General features: G+C 39.6%; 3 protein-coding genes across 3 annotated transcripts; 2 read left to right on the forward strand and 1 right to left on the reverse strand.

Annotated features, from left to right (window-relative positions):
* Window positions 1-6,767, forward strand: pmpca (peptidase, mitochondrial processing subunit alpha). The gene is made up of 13 exons (XM_068310243.1): window positions 1-56; window positions 1,626-1,828; window positions 1,909-1,988; window positions 2,076-2,158; window positions 2,288-2,382; window positions 2,465-2,565; window positions 4,553-4,816; window positions 5,125-5,217; window positions 5,302-5,420; window positions 5,526-5,616; window positions 5,722-5,784; window positions 5,900-6,044; window positions 6,166-6,767. Exons 1-13 carry the CDS (start codon window positions 10-12, stop codon window positions 6,333-6,335), a joined length of 1,554 nt encoding a protein of 517 aa, XP_068166344.1. The 5' UTR covers window positions 1-9; the 3' UTR covers window positions 6,336-6,767.
* Window positions 6,768-6,906: 139 nt separating this feature from the next.
* Window positions 6,907-13,119, reverse strand: inpp5e (inositol polyphosphate-5-phosphatase E). The gene is made up of 11 exons (XM_068310242.1): window positions 12,652-13,119; window positions 11,550-12,209; window positions 10,605-10,728; window positions 10,417-10,514; window positions 10,180-10,304; window positions 9,967-10,086; window positions 9,590-9,697; window positions 8,859-9,020; window positions 8,645-8,760; window positions 8,347-8,483; window positions 6,907-7,818 (listed from the first exon to the last, which is right to left on the reverse strand). The coding sequence occupies exons 2-11, from the start codon at window positions 12,173-12,175 to the stop codon at window positions 7,686-7,688; spliced, it is 1,749 nt and encodes a 582-aa protein (XP_068166343.1). The 5' UTR covers window positions 12,176-12,209; window positions 12,652-13,119; the 3' UTR covers window positions 6,907-7,685.
* Window positions 13,120-14,481: 1,362 nt separating this feature from the next.
* On the forward strand, window positions 14,482-15,744 carry LOC137592236 (gamma-crystallin M3-like). Its single transcript, XM_068310244.1, has 3 exons — window positions 14,482-14,572; window positions 15,110-15,352; window positions 15,449-15,744. The coding sequence occupies exons 1-3, from the start codon at window positions 14,543-14,545 to the stop codon at window positions 15,725-15,727; spliced, it is 552 nt and encodes a 183-aa protein (XP_068166345.1). The 5' UTR covers window positions 14,482-14,542; the 3' UTR covers window positions 15,728-15,744.
* Window positions 15,745-16,611: the final 867 nt, after the last annotated feature.

The following is a 16,611-nucleotide window of genomic DNA, read 5'->3' on the forward strand; positions in this document are numbered from 1 at the left end:
GGATCCAAGATGGCGACGCACATGTCAAAGTGTAGAAGTTGGCGTTGCGTTCAAAGGTACTGCATGTTTGCAATGCACGTTTTGTAGTTGTTGCCATTCGCAGTTTGAATTCAAGTAAACAGCACCCTTAAGGTACGCTGTATTTCTTTATGTCATTCCACTGGTGGGCATAGTTACGTCATAACTTTGGTGCGTCTTATCACCCAAAATTAGCCATTTCGGTTAGCATGATGCTAACAGTTAACTGGATTGGATAGTTACATCATAAGTGAACAAGGTGAATACCGTGACGGCAAAATTTGGATTGTTATTAGAATATTTTAAAAACTGTCTGGGCTGCTCATAATACCAGTTCTTCTATAGTAGGGCATACCATTCTGTTTTCTCTGATACTTTTTAAAATTGTCTACTTTGCTGGTTCGTTTTGTGTCAGTGGCTCACAGTTTGGTGGAGTCAAAGACCGTCACCGCCTGGATTAGAAATGAACGTCCTAGTTTACAAAATACACGTAGTTCAGTTTGTTGCTATAGACTTCATTCTACAACTCACTACTAAATCCTGCATCCCTGGTTCCTTAAATATCAGTTCTTGTGAAAGTGTCTTTAGATGGGAAATTAATGCATGTTTTTATCATGATATAATACAGTGTTTATTACATTTTCTTTGCTTTATATTCTATACTGTATTGATCCCCTAGGGGAAATTAATAGCGCACTCTAATATTAGTCACACATGCATATTTGTGTGTGTGTGTGTGTGTGTGTATGTATGTGTGTGTGTGTGTGTGTGTGTGTATATATATATATATATATATATATATATATATACACACACATACAGTATGTTGTGTGCAGGTCCCTGTAACACACACACACACCCTTAAGGGCCTGTAAGCATGCAATGGGAGGTAGAGTGGTAGGTAGCTCCTGCTTGGTGCGCCCAAATGAGCAACTTGTAAAGGGGGACGGTACCTTGCTCAAGGGCACCTCGGCAGCGCTAGGGAGTTGAGCTGACATCTCCCACTGTCTCCTGATAACCACTCTACACCGTGTGTGTGTGCGTGCACGCGTGCGTACGAGTGTGTGCATGTGCGCTTTAAACATAAACCGTGAACATTTAGTGTTCAGAGTAACCATGATTTGGCCAGGTGTAGCGATGGAATCCAATGGCTTTGACAGCCACCAGATCTCAACCTGAATAAGCATTCGTGTGAGATTTTTGAATGTATGTACATTCTTTACCACCATTGTCATAAATATTAAATGCAATATCTTAGTAAGTAATCGTTACAGTTTTCCACTGAAGCTCAGGGACTTGATGAATATTTGATTATTAGTGCATTCTTGCAGTTTATTTGGGTTTAACTTTTTCACCCATACGGAACTAGTATTACCACTACCTACAATAGGACTTAGAATAAGAATAGAACAAAACAGGACTTCAACTACTTTTCCTTGTTCCATAATAATGTTTATTCATTTTTTTATTGACTTTGTTTCCTTTAACTTTAATCATAAGGTAATTTACTGGGATATAATTACTTTTGATGAAATGAAAATGTATATGCTGTTTTCATATCTGGCATGTTTTGAAGAGGTTAAATAAATATTGCTTTCTTCTCAAAGGTTTGGCATTGCAGCTTACAGAAAGTACAGCAGCGGCGGCACTTACCCAAATGTGTCCCTCTCCTCACCGCTGCCAGGGATCCCCAAGCCAGTGTTTGCGTCGGTGGATGGTCAGGAAAAATATGAAACAAAAATCACTACACTAGAAAATGGTCTAAAGGTTGCTTCCCAAAACAAGTTTGGTCAGTTCTGCACAGTTGGAGGTAAGTTGAAACAGTGAAATGTAAATTCAAATATTTTTTTGTCTGTGGCTAAATTTTTGTGTTTTATTCCTTATTTTCAGTTTTAGTAAATTCTGGTTCCAGACATGAAGCAAAGTATCCAAGTGGAATAGCACACTTTATAGAGAAACTTGCCTTTTGTGTGAGTGAAACAAAATATAAACCAGACAACAAAATGTCAGCAAAGTTGAGGTGTGACAAAATGTTGATGAGTTATTTTTATTTTTAGTCCACAGCTCAGTATACGAGTAAAGATGAAATTCTCCTTGCTTTGGAAAAACATGGAGGAATCTGTGACTGCCAAACATCAAGGTGTGTGGTCTTAAGCCCAATGTTTGTCTTTGTTTGTTACTAATGTCAATAAGTGAATTAGATCTTCGGTGGAGTTGATGGAGAATGCAGATGTTACATGCATGATAAATCTTTCATTTTGAAATCCAGAGATACCACCATGTATGCTGTGTCTGCTGAAGTCAAAGGACTGGACACAGTGGTTAACCTCCTCTCTGATGCCGTTCTACAGCCTCGCCTGCTGGGTAGTACTACTTTTATTTCAAATGAGAAATCTATGAAATGATGCAAACTGTCTAATTGATGTTGCAAATTGTTTTTATACAGATGAAGAGATTGAGATGACCAAAATGGCGGTGCGGTTTGAATTAGAAGATCTAAACATGAGGCCAGACCCTGAACCCTTACTGACTGAGATGATTCATGCTGTGAGTTCCGCCTTTTTAGAGACCCTCCAGTTGCAGCTGTCTATGAAAGTCAACCCATCTTGCTGCTGACACAACCACTGGCTTTATGTTGTGTACAGTATGTTTTGTCTGGAAAATAATGATACAGTAATCCCTCGTCACTCGTGGACAATGCGTTCCAGGACTACCCGTGAAAAAGGTTTTTGAAACCTCCCCATACTGATTCTAAACCAACTTATATCTGTTTTACCATTTCCCACATTCTTGTAGACTGTTAAAAACATTTTTGTGAACTTTCTTGCTTGCTCTTAGTTTGATACTTTCTCACTTCAGTTCAAATTAAAAATTTATACTGTATAGATATTTTAACTGTGCGCACACATGCACGCGCGCACACACACACACACACGTGCTCTCTTTCTCCCTCTCACACAGTCACTCAGTCAAACACACATGCACAGACAGACACGCATACAAACACGTGCACACAAACCTTAATAAACTTTGTCTAACTTTGTGTGGAAAAAAATGGCAAGAATATTAGGTCGTAAAAATAAATAATTGAAAAAACAGTTTGATCATAAAAATTAAAAAACAAATTAAAAATTTTAAAAATTAGAAAGTTGTGTTGAGTATGACAATTGTTGTTTATGCATACTTTGTAGTTCATAATTTCCTATTGCATGCGTTGTATTGATTAATGCACTTCATGTTCTAAGTTAAAAAAAACTTTTTCTGTGAATAGTTCCACAAACCACACCCACTTCTGGTTTAAGTCCCGCCCATTCCAAGTACAGTGGTACCTCTACTTATGAAATTAATTGGTTTTGGAAGAAATAACGTAAGTAGAAAATTTCGTAAGTTCAGACTCGTTTTCCATGCAAATGCCCTAATCCGTTCCAAGCCCCCAAAAATTCCAACATAAATGTTTTATAAAGCATAAAAATGCATCAAAACATGCAACAAATACATGTTACGATTAGATTATTACACAATAAATGAGAGTTGTGCATAATGTAAAAAACAAAGAATAAAGAATAAAAATGACGGTCATTACCTTTTAACTGCTGTCCTCACTGTTTTTTGCCGTCTTTGGTTCATGCGCTCTTGCCTCACCATGCCGAACTACAGATTGAATTCCAGTCCTCCTTTTGAACTTCTCCAACCACCCACGCGATGCCTTAAACTCCTTAAACTTGCTTTTGTTTTAATGACGTGATTGTAGATGCATTACGGCCATATTCTTTGGCGAGATCAACCAAAAGCATCCCTTTTTCATGCTCTTCTATTATCTCTTGCCTTGTTTGTATGGACAAAAAAACTCTTTTCTTCGTCTTTTCTTTTCCTCTTTTCTCCGTCACTTTCTTGGGGTCCATAGCGAATAATCCAGAAGTTAATATATTTGCGCAAAACTATCAGAACACCTCACGGGTCGAGGGCCGAATGACGAGGACCCTGCATGAACACCGATTTAGCTCCACACAGAGGTCTCTTAGCCAATGGGATGCCAGGAAGATACTAGGTAATAGCCAATGGCAGAGCAGCTATGAAATGTTGCGTTCAGTAACCTGTGGGAGCTGCGAGTATCAGTCCATACTGTATTTTTACCTTTTGTAAGTTTAAATTTTTTCATAACTAGAGACAATATTTCCCTGCTGAGAAATTTCGTGAGTAGAAAATTTAGTAAGTAGAGGCATTCGTAAGTAGGGCTACCACTGTATACACACAAATAGAAAAAATTTAGATATTTGAACAGATTCAGATACAGTGGTGTACTCGCTCATCCCTAATATGTATATAATTTGAAAAATCTGTGATGTAGTGAAGCCGAACACCTTGAGGTAATAAGCTATGTAAAACTGTATAATTGTTACGTTTTTAAGCTCTTTAACAAGAAAAAATTTTAGTAAGTCACAAAAAGTATTAATATTCTAGAACAAACACAGTTACACCAGATCACTGGGGTTTTGTTTACCTTTAACATTTTTAAACTGTTCATTGTTTCCAGGCCGCGTATCGAGGCAATACAGTCGGACTACCACGCTTTTGTCCTGTAGACAGTGTGGACAAGATTGACAAGGGAACACTTCACAGCTACCTGCGTAACTACTTCTGTCCTGAGCGGATGGTACTAGCAGGTGTTGGCATCGAGCACGACCAGCTGGTTGAATGTGCCAGGAAGTACCTTCTAAATGTGAAGCCAGTGTGGGGAACAAGTTCATCTGCCAATGTTGACCTCTCTATCGCACAGTACACTGGCGGCATCGTAAAGGTGAGTTTGTAGTTTTATTGATACAATGTTCTTCAGATGTTGTCTCAAAAACTACCCATTCAAGTAACATTTTTCAGTTGTAAATTGATGACTTTTTAAAAATGGTAATTATCATCCCTGCATTTTCTTCTGTGGGTCAGCAAATTGTTTACCTTCAGTTACAGAAGTTTTTTTTTCAATCATTCATCCATTATAAAATGAAATAATGAAAAAAATAAAATAGTTACTTTAAAGCCAAGAAGTTGTTAAGTGGTTTGGATTTGCCTGTAAATTGTGATAATACCATCAGTCATGTTTTCATGGGTCAGATGGAGAAGGACATGTCAGATGTGAGCCTCGGTCCGACCCCGATCCCAGAGCTCACCCACATCATGATTGGCCTGGAGAGCTGCTCCTTCCTGGTAGGTCTTTGAAGTGGCTGCTGTCTTGGACAAAGTCCAAACAGGGAACAGTGACCACTACCCAAAACTATCTTGCATTTTTAGGAAGATGACTTCATCCCCTTTGCAGTGCTCAATATGATGATGGGTGGAGGTGGCTCGTTTTCTGCAGGAGGACCTGGGAAAGGAATGTTTACCCGCCTGTACCTGAATGTACTGAACAGGTCATCACCTCTCAAACTAAAATCCAGCATCATTCTAGATTGTAATTAGTCACTAATAAAACACAACTCGACTGGTTGTTTTACTAATTGTCTTGTCTACTGTAGGCACCATTGGATGTACAATGCTACCGCCTACCACCATAGCTATGAGGACAGTGGTCTGCTGTGTATCCATGCCAGTTCAGACCCCAGACAGGTTGGTACAAGCTCAGGACAGCAGGTTACAAACATTCAGCTGTAATCTGAGTATGTTCTAGTTTCAGATTCTCCTAAAGAATTTCTTGTATGCTTTCATCCACAGGTGCGGGAGATGGTGGAGATAATAACCAGAGAGTTCATTCAGATGGCGGGAACTGCAGGAGAGGTACTGTCCGTTTCACCATCCGGACCAGATTCAGTATTACTCGTTCCTTTGAAAGAAAAAAGATGAGTGCTATTCTCACAACATTGTCCTAACTTTTTTTAACCTGTACCTCCAGATGGAGCTGGAGAGGGCCAAGACTCAGCTCAAGTCCATGTTAATGATGAACCTCGAGTCGCGGCCAGTTATTTTTGAAGATGTTGGCCGCCAGGTTCTCTCCACAGGAAGGAGGAAGCTGCCACATGAACTGTGTGATCTAATAAGTAAGACTGATAAAAACTCATGTATGGTATTTTAGAAATAGCATGCATGTCCTTCTGAGGTTCCTAAATTTTCTGATTTCACGTCGACAATTTCTTTTCTGACTTGCCAACAAATTTCCAGGCAATGTGACGTCCAGCGACATCAAGAGGGTTACTACCAAGATGCTGCGCAGCAAGCCTGCTGTAGCAGCCCTGGGCAACCTGACGGAGCTGCCTTCTTACGAACATATCCAGGCCGCGCTGTCCAGCAAGGATGGACGTCTGCCCCGCATGTACCGCCTCTTCCGATAGACCCTCATGGCCATCAATCCGTCTTCCCTGACAAACACCACTGTAAATAAACCAACTGCAGGATTACAATATTGTTCCCTCCCACCATAGAACAGTTCATGCTGGGGTGGAACAATCATACATATTCCTGACTGAAGAGTGTTTTTTTAAACAAAATCGCATTTTACTCAAGTGTCCATAGTCGGACTTTAGCTGTAGTGTTTGTATTTATCATCTGTGGACATGAAACCGTATGACTGACATTTCAGCACAGGAGCGCTTAAATAGTTTAACTTTGAGAAACATATTTATTTGCGTTCCTGGAGATTGGGACGATCAGTACTGCTCAGTTATGTGTGGCTCCTATCTTCTAAAGATGACAGTTATCCTAACGGATGTCTTCTGTGGTCAATTGAACTTCAGGGTTTACAGTCACCGAATATAACTAACGGTTTAATTAACACCCAAATATAGATGTGGCTTCTGACTAGTGAATTGTTAAATTGTGCATTGACTGGTAAATAAATGTGACTACAGTACATAAATTTTATGGGTCTTGCATCACACTAATGAACAAAATCTAGCCAACAAACATGTTTTACTGTTTATTACATATGAAAATAACACACAGGCACTTATTGAGCAGACGGCTCATTAATGTAGTACACAGTACATATACAGTTAAAGATTAAATTCACTTTGTTGATCCCTCAGTGGGGAAATTATCCACATTCAGTTAATACATATGAGAATACACAGCAGTGAGATGAAAGCTAAGGCTTTTAGTTAGTGACACAACGGGTCATTTGGCCTAATGAAAGGAGGGACGTTAAAGTGAATAAAAGCTTTATCTGTTTCATTGTAAGTTGATGTAACAAATTAAATTCCACACTGAGTGATATCAACTCCTCAGGATGGATCTCAGCTCTGGTCAAAGTCTAAATGCAAATCATGTTCTCAACTGTATTAAAAGTGGTACCTAATTGTACAACAAAATTGCTTTCGTGTATGGTAAACTTTTTGATGACACATTTAAAAAGATATCTGAACACTGACGTAGTGTCTAGAAAAAAGTATATGGCTGCATTTACACACATTTGAAGATCAGACCAGTTTATAGTGGAGTGTGACTACAGAGTTAGCCACAGTGGTGCTCCCCCACCCCTCCATCTAATTGGTGTTTGATGAGAGGATGAATAAATAACAGCCCCACCCACCGACCCGTACTTCTGACCTCAAAAATCCTGCACTCAAATACAACCAAAAGCAAGTCATTAGGACTAAACTGGTTTCCTTTTTAGTCCACTTCTCCCATCCTGGTTGTGAATTCAAGTTCTGGCATAATCAGGTCTGGTGACTTATTACCAGGTTTTAGGAGATGGTGCAGATAGTACTGCTACTTTGGTTCTTCATGGCCTCCCTCCTCTTCAGCTCTCTGGTGATTCTCCTCCTGATGCCTTCCAAGTACAAGCCCCGGTCAAACTGTCCCGCGCACAGGGGAATACTGAACAGCACAAACAAACAATGATTATAGATACTGTATACATCCAGTGGTACACTTACACCTGTCCTCTAGATTTCTGATCCAGAAGGTGTTTATGCTAATCACTTAGTCGTACCTCTCTGTGTATAATGTCCCAGCTTGTGTCTTAAACCCTGCTACAATGTGCCAATGTCTCAGGCGTTTTGCACTGCCTGCACCTCGTGGCCATGTTTGCTGTGGTACACTCCTGCCTTCATTCATCTATGGTTGTGGTGTTTAAGGTCTATTCTTCGGCTACTATGACAGAAGCTACGTTTGTCCTTTTGGCTAGCTTGTTCAAGCACAATAATACAGTAAATCTCAGGGGGAGCTTCGTCTTCGGCAATACTTCATGTCAATTTGTTGCTGGTAAAGTTTGTCAAGTCTAACCTAAATAAAAATGTCAACATACTGTAACGCTCTGATTTACTGGCTGCTTATATTACTGCGCGCTTCCTCAACATGGTGACACTATTTTAAGCAGTGTTTTTGATCGGCAGTTGGACTTACTTGTCTCTGCCTGGCCTGAGTTTGACCTGGAAGACTCCAACAACAGGCCGATGGTCTGAAGTCTTGATGCTGGGGCAGCTGGTGTACTTTACCACTTTAATGCCATCTGTCTGCCTGCTCCTGAACAGGATCCTGTCCTATGAATACAAAAAAAAAAAAGTTCAACCCAGCTGAGAGCCACATGATGCTGACTGACTCTCCAGGTCAGTTTCATTTGTAATCAGAGGACTATCTCAATGGCATATCTGATCATACTGAAGCATATACTTTATGTAGACTTTTTTGTGTTTGGTCTTACTGTGTATGAAGGTGTTCTCTGTTTAGAAGTCGTGTCGTAAATATCACATCCAATGTCAAACTTGTACGTTGGGCGGAAGTGTATTGGGGCCTCTTGAAAGCCTTTGAAGATTGAACCTTGGAGGGAAGCAGCGCATTAGCAAGATCAAGGATACACAAAAATCTTTAAAATTTTGTTAAAAGAAAAAACATCGTCCTCCTACATGCAAGCATACCATTGTTTATCTCTTTGGAGAGTTGGTCATGCTCCAACAGTGGGCCCATGTTACCGCCAGCTGTGTGGTTCATGATGGCTTCTACTTCTACTCGGTCCTTACTCAGTCGAAAGTTGAAATCTCCAAACCAAAAGACCTGGTCGAATCTTGTAGTGACATCAGCTACAAGTAAAAATGACAAGACTTCAAGAGCATCAAGGCTGGCTGCAGTTTCTTGGATTAATGAATAATTACATCCAGCGCTAATGTATTGCAATTTTCAGCATTCATGTGTTTGTGTGTTCGTCCGTCCGTCCGTATGTCCACCAAATATCTTCGCAACCGTTCCAGACGGAAAGGTAAAACAAAAAGCACATTACTCAGGCGGGAAGGAGATGAAAATGAGATGAACTTGACCTTGAGAAAAGAAGGTCAGGGTCGAATTTCAACTTTTGTACCCTCAGGAGCCGGATAAGATAGAAATATGAGGGAGAAGGCCAGTGTGAGTAAGACCATAGATCAAAGCTAGTGCTTTGATTTATGAAAGTAGCACAGAGCATTAGCTTTGATCTTTTACATATGCAAGTAGGTCAGGGTAAAATTTTGAATTCAGGGGTGTCGCGGGACGTTGTAGTCTCTTACTGCGTTGGTTCTAGTTATATATTATTTTCTGAGTCGGAGTGGACCCGCACCACCCTCCTCTTGGTTGTGATTTCTCTCTTAATTCACACAATTCAAAATAAAAGGCTTACATGGTACGGAGCGGTAAGGGTTGGTGTCTGGAAGGCATTTTGGAAGCGCTAAAGCCTCAATGATCTTGTTGTAATCTAGAACTCTTTCATAAACCTTGGCATCTCCAGCTGGAAATAAAAATAGAATAATAGATGAGAAACATGCAAGACTGTCTAGTTGTAAATGTAAAAATTTGTAACAAAACAAATTAAAAAGACCGCAATAACAATACATGTATTTCACAGGAAGTCGTCTTTTATGGAGATACACAAATGTAAATCAAGTGTAAATGATAACACTCCAGCTTCTCCAGGTAGCAGAAACATATATATTTTAAATGCATGACACTTTAATACAAATTTCCATCAAGTCTTAGAGAAAATCTCCTCTGACTCACAGGTAAAGTGGGATGTAATGAAGAGGAATGAAGTCCCAAAAAAGGTAAAGGCAACTCCCACAGCCCCTTTGGTCTTGATTTGAGAAATGATCCTGGTTGTTACCGTGGCATGCTCCACCTCTGAGGGACAACAGACCAAATGGTATAACAGCGTGGATTTAACAATGACACACACACAGTACTACAAAAAGTAGTCCTCACACAGAAACTGACCTGAGCAGAACCAGATGAGATCTCGTCGAACAAATACATTGAGATATAAAACACCATGTGATGTTGCATATAGCATGACATAGTAGGGTCCCAATGTCTCCTGAAGACGGGTCTCCCACTCTCTCCTACACAAAGTCGCATTACACAATTACGCAAGTTTGTTCACACCCTGAATGAAGTAATCAATCACATCACTTTTTTTCAGGTGACTATAAAATAAAGCAACCTATAATGTACCTGTCAGGACAGCCTTCCTGGACCCCAATAATGTAAAAATCTTGAGCAAATTCAGAGTCAGTTGGAAGGAGCAGATCATCAATGTCGCCTGGAAGCCCCTAAAGAGGATAAAATTCTGTTGTTTACTGAATTTCTGCAGGTATTGGCAAGATGTTGTGACACACTGCAGAGCAACGATTTGCTCATGCCTTCTCTCCCTGCATGTTCCATGTGATTACATAGACTCCCACTCTCCTGTTTGGGAAGTAGCGGTCCAGCTCCTCAGCTCCAAGCAGAGCACCACTTCCCAGCACACTCCCCTCCAGAAAGCTCCTTGAAAACAGAAAGGAAAACTGGCACATCTACTGATTGTCAATTTACCTTGCAGGATTAAGTCAGTTTAGTGGAATTAAAATATTGGTATTGGAATCATTCAACATTAAAAATATGACGTTTCCACTGCACACCAACTGTGTATTCAGAAAAAATGCTGAGCTGCTTTTTCTGCTACACAAGCATCTTCTGTCATTCTGTTTAATCCCTCTCATTCTCCATTTCTGTTGACAGTGGGTGCAGTGGAATGTCAAAATGTCTGGAGCCTGAATTTCAGGACTAAATGACAATTTGGTTGTTCTAATCTCATTCACTCCTATGATTGAACCAGGCTGCTGGTGCACTCTGCTAATTACCTTCAAGCAGAGCACAATCAAGATTAATTAACCTGTTGATAGGGTATGATACTGAAACAAAGGTTTATGCAGAGGGAGTCCACAATAACTTTGCATCTAAAATGTTCCTCATATTATAAAAATAAGGTAATTCAATCCTACACACAATTTACACCTCATGGCATTGACATGAGGTGCCAATGCCATGAGGTGAAAGGGTTAGCAATCAAAGGCATGTTTGCCTTTGCTAAGCTCAGCTATTATTACAAAAAATAAAATATTTGCATCCAGTTCTACACGTTTCTGGATTGACATAGCTTCTGGCATTTATAATAGTATATAGTAACATTATGAAGTGCTTCAAACAGTCAAGCCTCTAATAGCTTCCTGACAATACAAAAAGTAAGCTTTACAAAACTATTCTCAAGTCCTGCCAGAGGATGACTCAAGATATGTCATTTACATGGCTTGATGTGTTTACTCTACCTGTTCCTCACATCCTGGGGTCTGATGGGGCTAAGCACACTGTAGGTAGACCTCAAGGAGTTGACAGAGGCACTGTCCGAGCCCATGTTCTCCAAAAGTCGGCTGTCACTCAAGTTTCTGTGGAATCTCTCTACAGGCCTCTTCCCGGCAGGCAAAGAATAATCCAAACAATCCCTGTCAATCCTATTAGCTGCCCTCAAAGTGGCTGTTGCAAAGCTTTCCTCCAGAGCAGGCAATGGACCAGTAGGTCGCACTGGAGACAGACGCACCTTGGTGGACCTAACCCACTGATCTGTTGGGTCGCTTTCTTGCCTGGGAGGCCTCCTTTCATACTTAAAGAAACTCTCCCCTCTGTCCTGAAAGACTTGGGATCCTGTCATAAGAGTTGACGGAGGTCTCACATTGGAATCTTGGTCATCTTTGATGGTGGCACTATCCCCAAGGACACGCCCGTGGGGAGCTAGAGCTGTTTGGTCCCCTTTCAGTGAGTCTGTGGAGGAGCCAGTCTCTGTCAGTTCACTTAAACTCTCCTGGCTGTTTCTCAGCCTCCTGGTTCCTATGGATTCCTCCACAGAGGTAGTCCTGCTGGACTTGGGCAGCTTTGTCATGTTGTGACCAGCAGTCATCAGGTGGATTGTGCGTTCTCATTGATATCTTTCCCTAAAATTTAAGGCCAAAAAAAAAAAATCTTCTTTTAAAAAAGGATTATTGACTGGGACTTTTCTACTCCTAAGTAGCCAGTTACGCAAACGCTAGCTTCGTAAGCTAAATAATGTTAACCTTCGAGGTATGAATTAGCTAGAAACCGAGATTGTCCCGCTTAATCATCGACTATAACGTTGTGATTTCTAGGTACATCGAAATCAATCATTGAGAGATAATATTCGCAAATTGGCAATACGGTTAGCAAAGCCAATATCCTACATTAGTTAGCAAAGGTAAAAACAACAACATAGGTTTTAGCTTGAGAGTAGCGGGACAGAGGCTAACAGCGCTAAAGCGTAAATAAACACGCAGGCATTTCACTGAATGATAAATATCATTAGTTAGTGTTTCAGGCTGCCTTTTTATTGTTACAGCGATAGCGTAACGACTAAGTTACCTGTTATTTAACGTAACGTGAAATCAGACGGGAACATTTTCAAGCGGTTCCATTACTTCCTTAGTAACGTTTGACAACAGGTAGTGTTACCAAGAAAAGAGTCGTTCTAGGAAGCAAACGCTTGTCGTAGCGCCCCCTGCGGTCGGAAGTGAACGTGCACGCAAACCCATGCGCTTCAGATTATTGTGCTGTTCAACACAGGACCCTTGAGATGTGCCCTAAAACCCAGCTCGTTGCTGTTTATCTATTCATTAAGTGTAATTGCACTTTTTGTATTTTTTTCATCGTTCCACTCATGATTTCTACAAGTGCTAAAAAAATATATGTCACACAACAAGCATGTTAAAATTCATTTTGACTAGTAGTTTTTCTTATTTGTTATAATACAGTTATATGTTGTGATAATATAATTATTGTGAATTATGCTGACCTTGATTTTTATAGAGTCATATATTTGATTGCCCTTGTTGATGCAATGTAGATATAGAGTTACTGTAAGAGACCTGTAGCCTATACATGAATTGTATATTATGTATTATTTGATAATCAATAGAAGCCTATATTACATATTGCAGTGTCAATAAAAAATAACTACTGCTACTTTATTGACTTCTGTGGGCTTACTTTTGTTTCAAATACGGATACAATTGGATTTTTATTACCTTATTCTGTGTATTCATTTAATGTAAAGAGAAGGAAATGCTTTTTTTTTTACTTTACAAAAATAATGACACATTCTGTTACAAATTGTAAAGTCTGTACAAGTAGGGCTGAATCAGTTCACAAACCAAATACTGTAAAAATAATTTTATGGGAAAGCATTTTATGATTCCAGTTTCTCAGATGCTATTGTTTGTTGTTTTTCACTTGAACTGTTTTTCATTTTCAAACTGTTTACAGTATCTTGTCTAAGGGTAACTGCAATGTGATTTCTCACTCTTATCTAAATTTTATTAAATAAGTAATCAATCATTCAAAACAGAAAATAATCAACAGATTGATATTAATAATTCTTTAATGAAATTTAAAAAACATTATTTTCACTAAAAGCTGCAGACCCCAGCTCCCAGTGACAGCGGATGAAGCGATGAGAAAACGGATTGATGGATGAAGAACTGAAGAAATAATGAATTCCTCATAATAATCAACACGATGACTTACAATAGTTTAACATTCAAAGACGACATTTAACTGCATGGAGCATGACTGGAACACAGAATATGGGTATTATTTGTCCTAAGTGTGGCAATATTGGTGACATTTCTAGGCATACAATCCTATAGCCAAATAAATAAGAGAGAACTTATTTTCTGCCATCAATGAAATGAAATAAAAATATTAAAATGTTAGACTTTGGTTTATACTAATTATCTCAGATTATCTTAAAATAGCTGTTCATTTTATAAAACTCTATCGACATGTTAGATACATTTACGTTTTGCAAGAAGTATGTTTAATAGTACATACAAACACTTTCCTTGTACTTTAAATGGACAAATCAGTGACTGGATAAATGGCACTGTTTGTTGGGGACAAAGCAACAGAAAAATGTTGTTGCTGACAACCCAGTGTATGTCACAATGAAAAAAAACAATGTCAAGGTGTGACCTTTGATTGGTAACCTTTTCACCTCTCTGTGACCGCTGCACTGTGCGAGAAACAGCTGCTGAAAAGGTTTCTGAGCCCATTGACCCCTGGAAATGTGAACAATCTTTCCATATTCAGTGTAATTCTATGGCTCTGTTGCTGGCTCAGTGCTTTCAGACAAAAGGGTAGTCTGTGGGTCCGGTATAAAAGGAAAGGGTTAAACTTGGTAAAGCACAGTTTGGTGCAAGATCAACAGTAACAGCAGTTCCAGCAGCAACAGCAGCAGCGGCGCACTGACCAGAAAATGACGTCCACTGGAATGAGCATGAGCAGGGTAGGATGCTCGTTTACTTAATCCTCATATTGTCACTACTGCTTTATACAGGATATCACTGTTAAGGATGAGACTTGTTATTTTTGTCAGATATACTTTAAAGCTACGATAAACAAAGCTTGTTAATAGCAAAATAATGGATGTGTAATGTAAAAAAAAAAAGTTAAAACAAGCCACAGGACTCTCATCACTTGAAGAGTAATTTTTTTTTCTCTGTTAGAGAAGACTCAGTGTGATGGAAACACTTCTTCAAATTAAAACAAATGTTAATATTGCTTCATATGTGCTGATCGTACAAATAGGCACATGCAGTATTTACTGTTTTTTATCATCAGCTCATTTCTGCTGCCATCAAGTGTCTAATATCAGTTACTGCAAGTTTAATGATGTGTGGAGGATGTTATCCTACGTGTAAAGAAAGCTGGATTCGGAAACTATTGTATTTTCCCTTGGAAATGGATATTCGTAGTTTTGTCCATGGGACACCAGACTGTCTCTTGTGCGTCACATTCTGACTGTTTCTGTGTCCCATCTCAGATCATCTTCTACGAGGAGAGGAACTTCCAGGGTCGCTCCTATGAGTGCATGAGCGATTGCCCAGACATGTCCTCCTACCTGAACAGGTGCCACTCCTGTAGGGTGGAGAGAGGTTGCTTCATGGTCTACGACCGCACCAACTACATGGGCAACCAGTACTTCATGAGGCGAGGCGAGTATGCCGACTACATGAGCATGATGGGCATGAACGACAGCATCAGATCCTGCCGCATGATCCCCATGGTAAGAAGTCAGGCCTGAATAGGTCTGCTACACACTTTTATAGATACAATAAATCAAATCAAGTTGAATTAAATCCACTCCTGCTGTGCCGTACAGTACAGAGGATCCTACCGGATGAGGATCTACGAGAGGGAGAACTTTGGAGGTCAGATGTATGAGCTGATGGACGACTGTGACAACATCATGGACCGTTACCGCATGTCCAACTGCATGTCCTGCAATGTTATGGATGGCCACTGGCTGATGTACGAGCAGCCCCACTACAGAGGCAGGATGATGTACTTCAGGCCTGGAGAGTACAGGAACTTCATGAACATGGGCGGAAGTGGAATGAGGTTCATGAGCATGAGGCGCATCACTGACTCCTGCTATTAGACTCTCTTTGCACTCAATAAAACTGTCATAGCCTGAACAAACGGTGTGCTTCAATCGTGTGTTAGTCTTTCCTTTTATTTCATCAATCACATACATGTTGTCCTTTTTGGATGCTCACCCATAAGACCTGAAAATCTCTAGTTTATTCATAAAATGCATGAGATAACAGTAGTCCAATTTCCACCGGCATCCTGTAGGTCAACAGCACGGATGGCGGTCGTTGTTAACCCGGGCCTCGACCGATTTGGTATGGAAGTCATAGGTTTGATGCATGTTTGATTTGGCAAAAGTTTCACGTTGGATGCCCTTCCTGACGCAACCCTCTGTATTTATCCGGGCTTGGGACCAGCCCAATAAGACACTGGCTTGCGTCCTCTTGCGGCTACATTATGAGATAATTCTTAAAGAACATTTAAATTACACTTTCAAATACAAAATTTCTAAGTATAAATAATAAGTTAAATTATTAAACGAGAATTTCACTCATATCACTAAAACTATGGTCGTCCACCAAACCAGTACATGCTTGCATTTTCAATCTCATATATCAAATCGATATGATGCAACAGATTTACGTATTGGAAATCATATTTAATGCAATTTGTTCTCATTATAAAATACTTTTTCTTTTGAAATAGTCTCTCAATTAATTATCAGTTGGGAAATGAGTAAATTCTAGTTAATACTTAATGGATTTTGTCAGCAGAAGTGAATTGGTGAGCTCTAATGTAATTTAATAAATAATATTAAATTACAGTAATTAATCTTTGTCAATGTTATTGATTAATAATATTTATTTTCATTATTTCATGTCACACAATATGTGTTTAATTGTCATAATGTTGGGCCAAAAGCTGAACAATAAAACCAACGGTAAGAATATT

This window comes from Antennarius striatus, chromosome 3 (assembly GCF_040054535.1).
Source record: "Antennarius striatus isolate MH-2024 chromosome 3, ASM4005453v1, whole genome shotgun sequence".
In the NCBI taxonomy this organism is placed as follows: Eukaryota; Metazoa; Chordata; class Actinopteri; order Lophiiformes; family Antennariidae; genus Antennarius; species Antennarius striatus.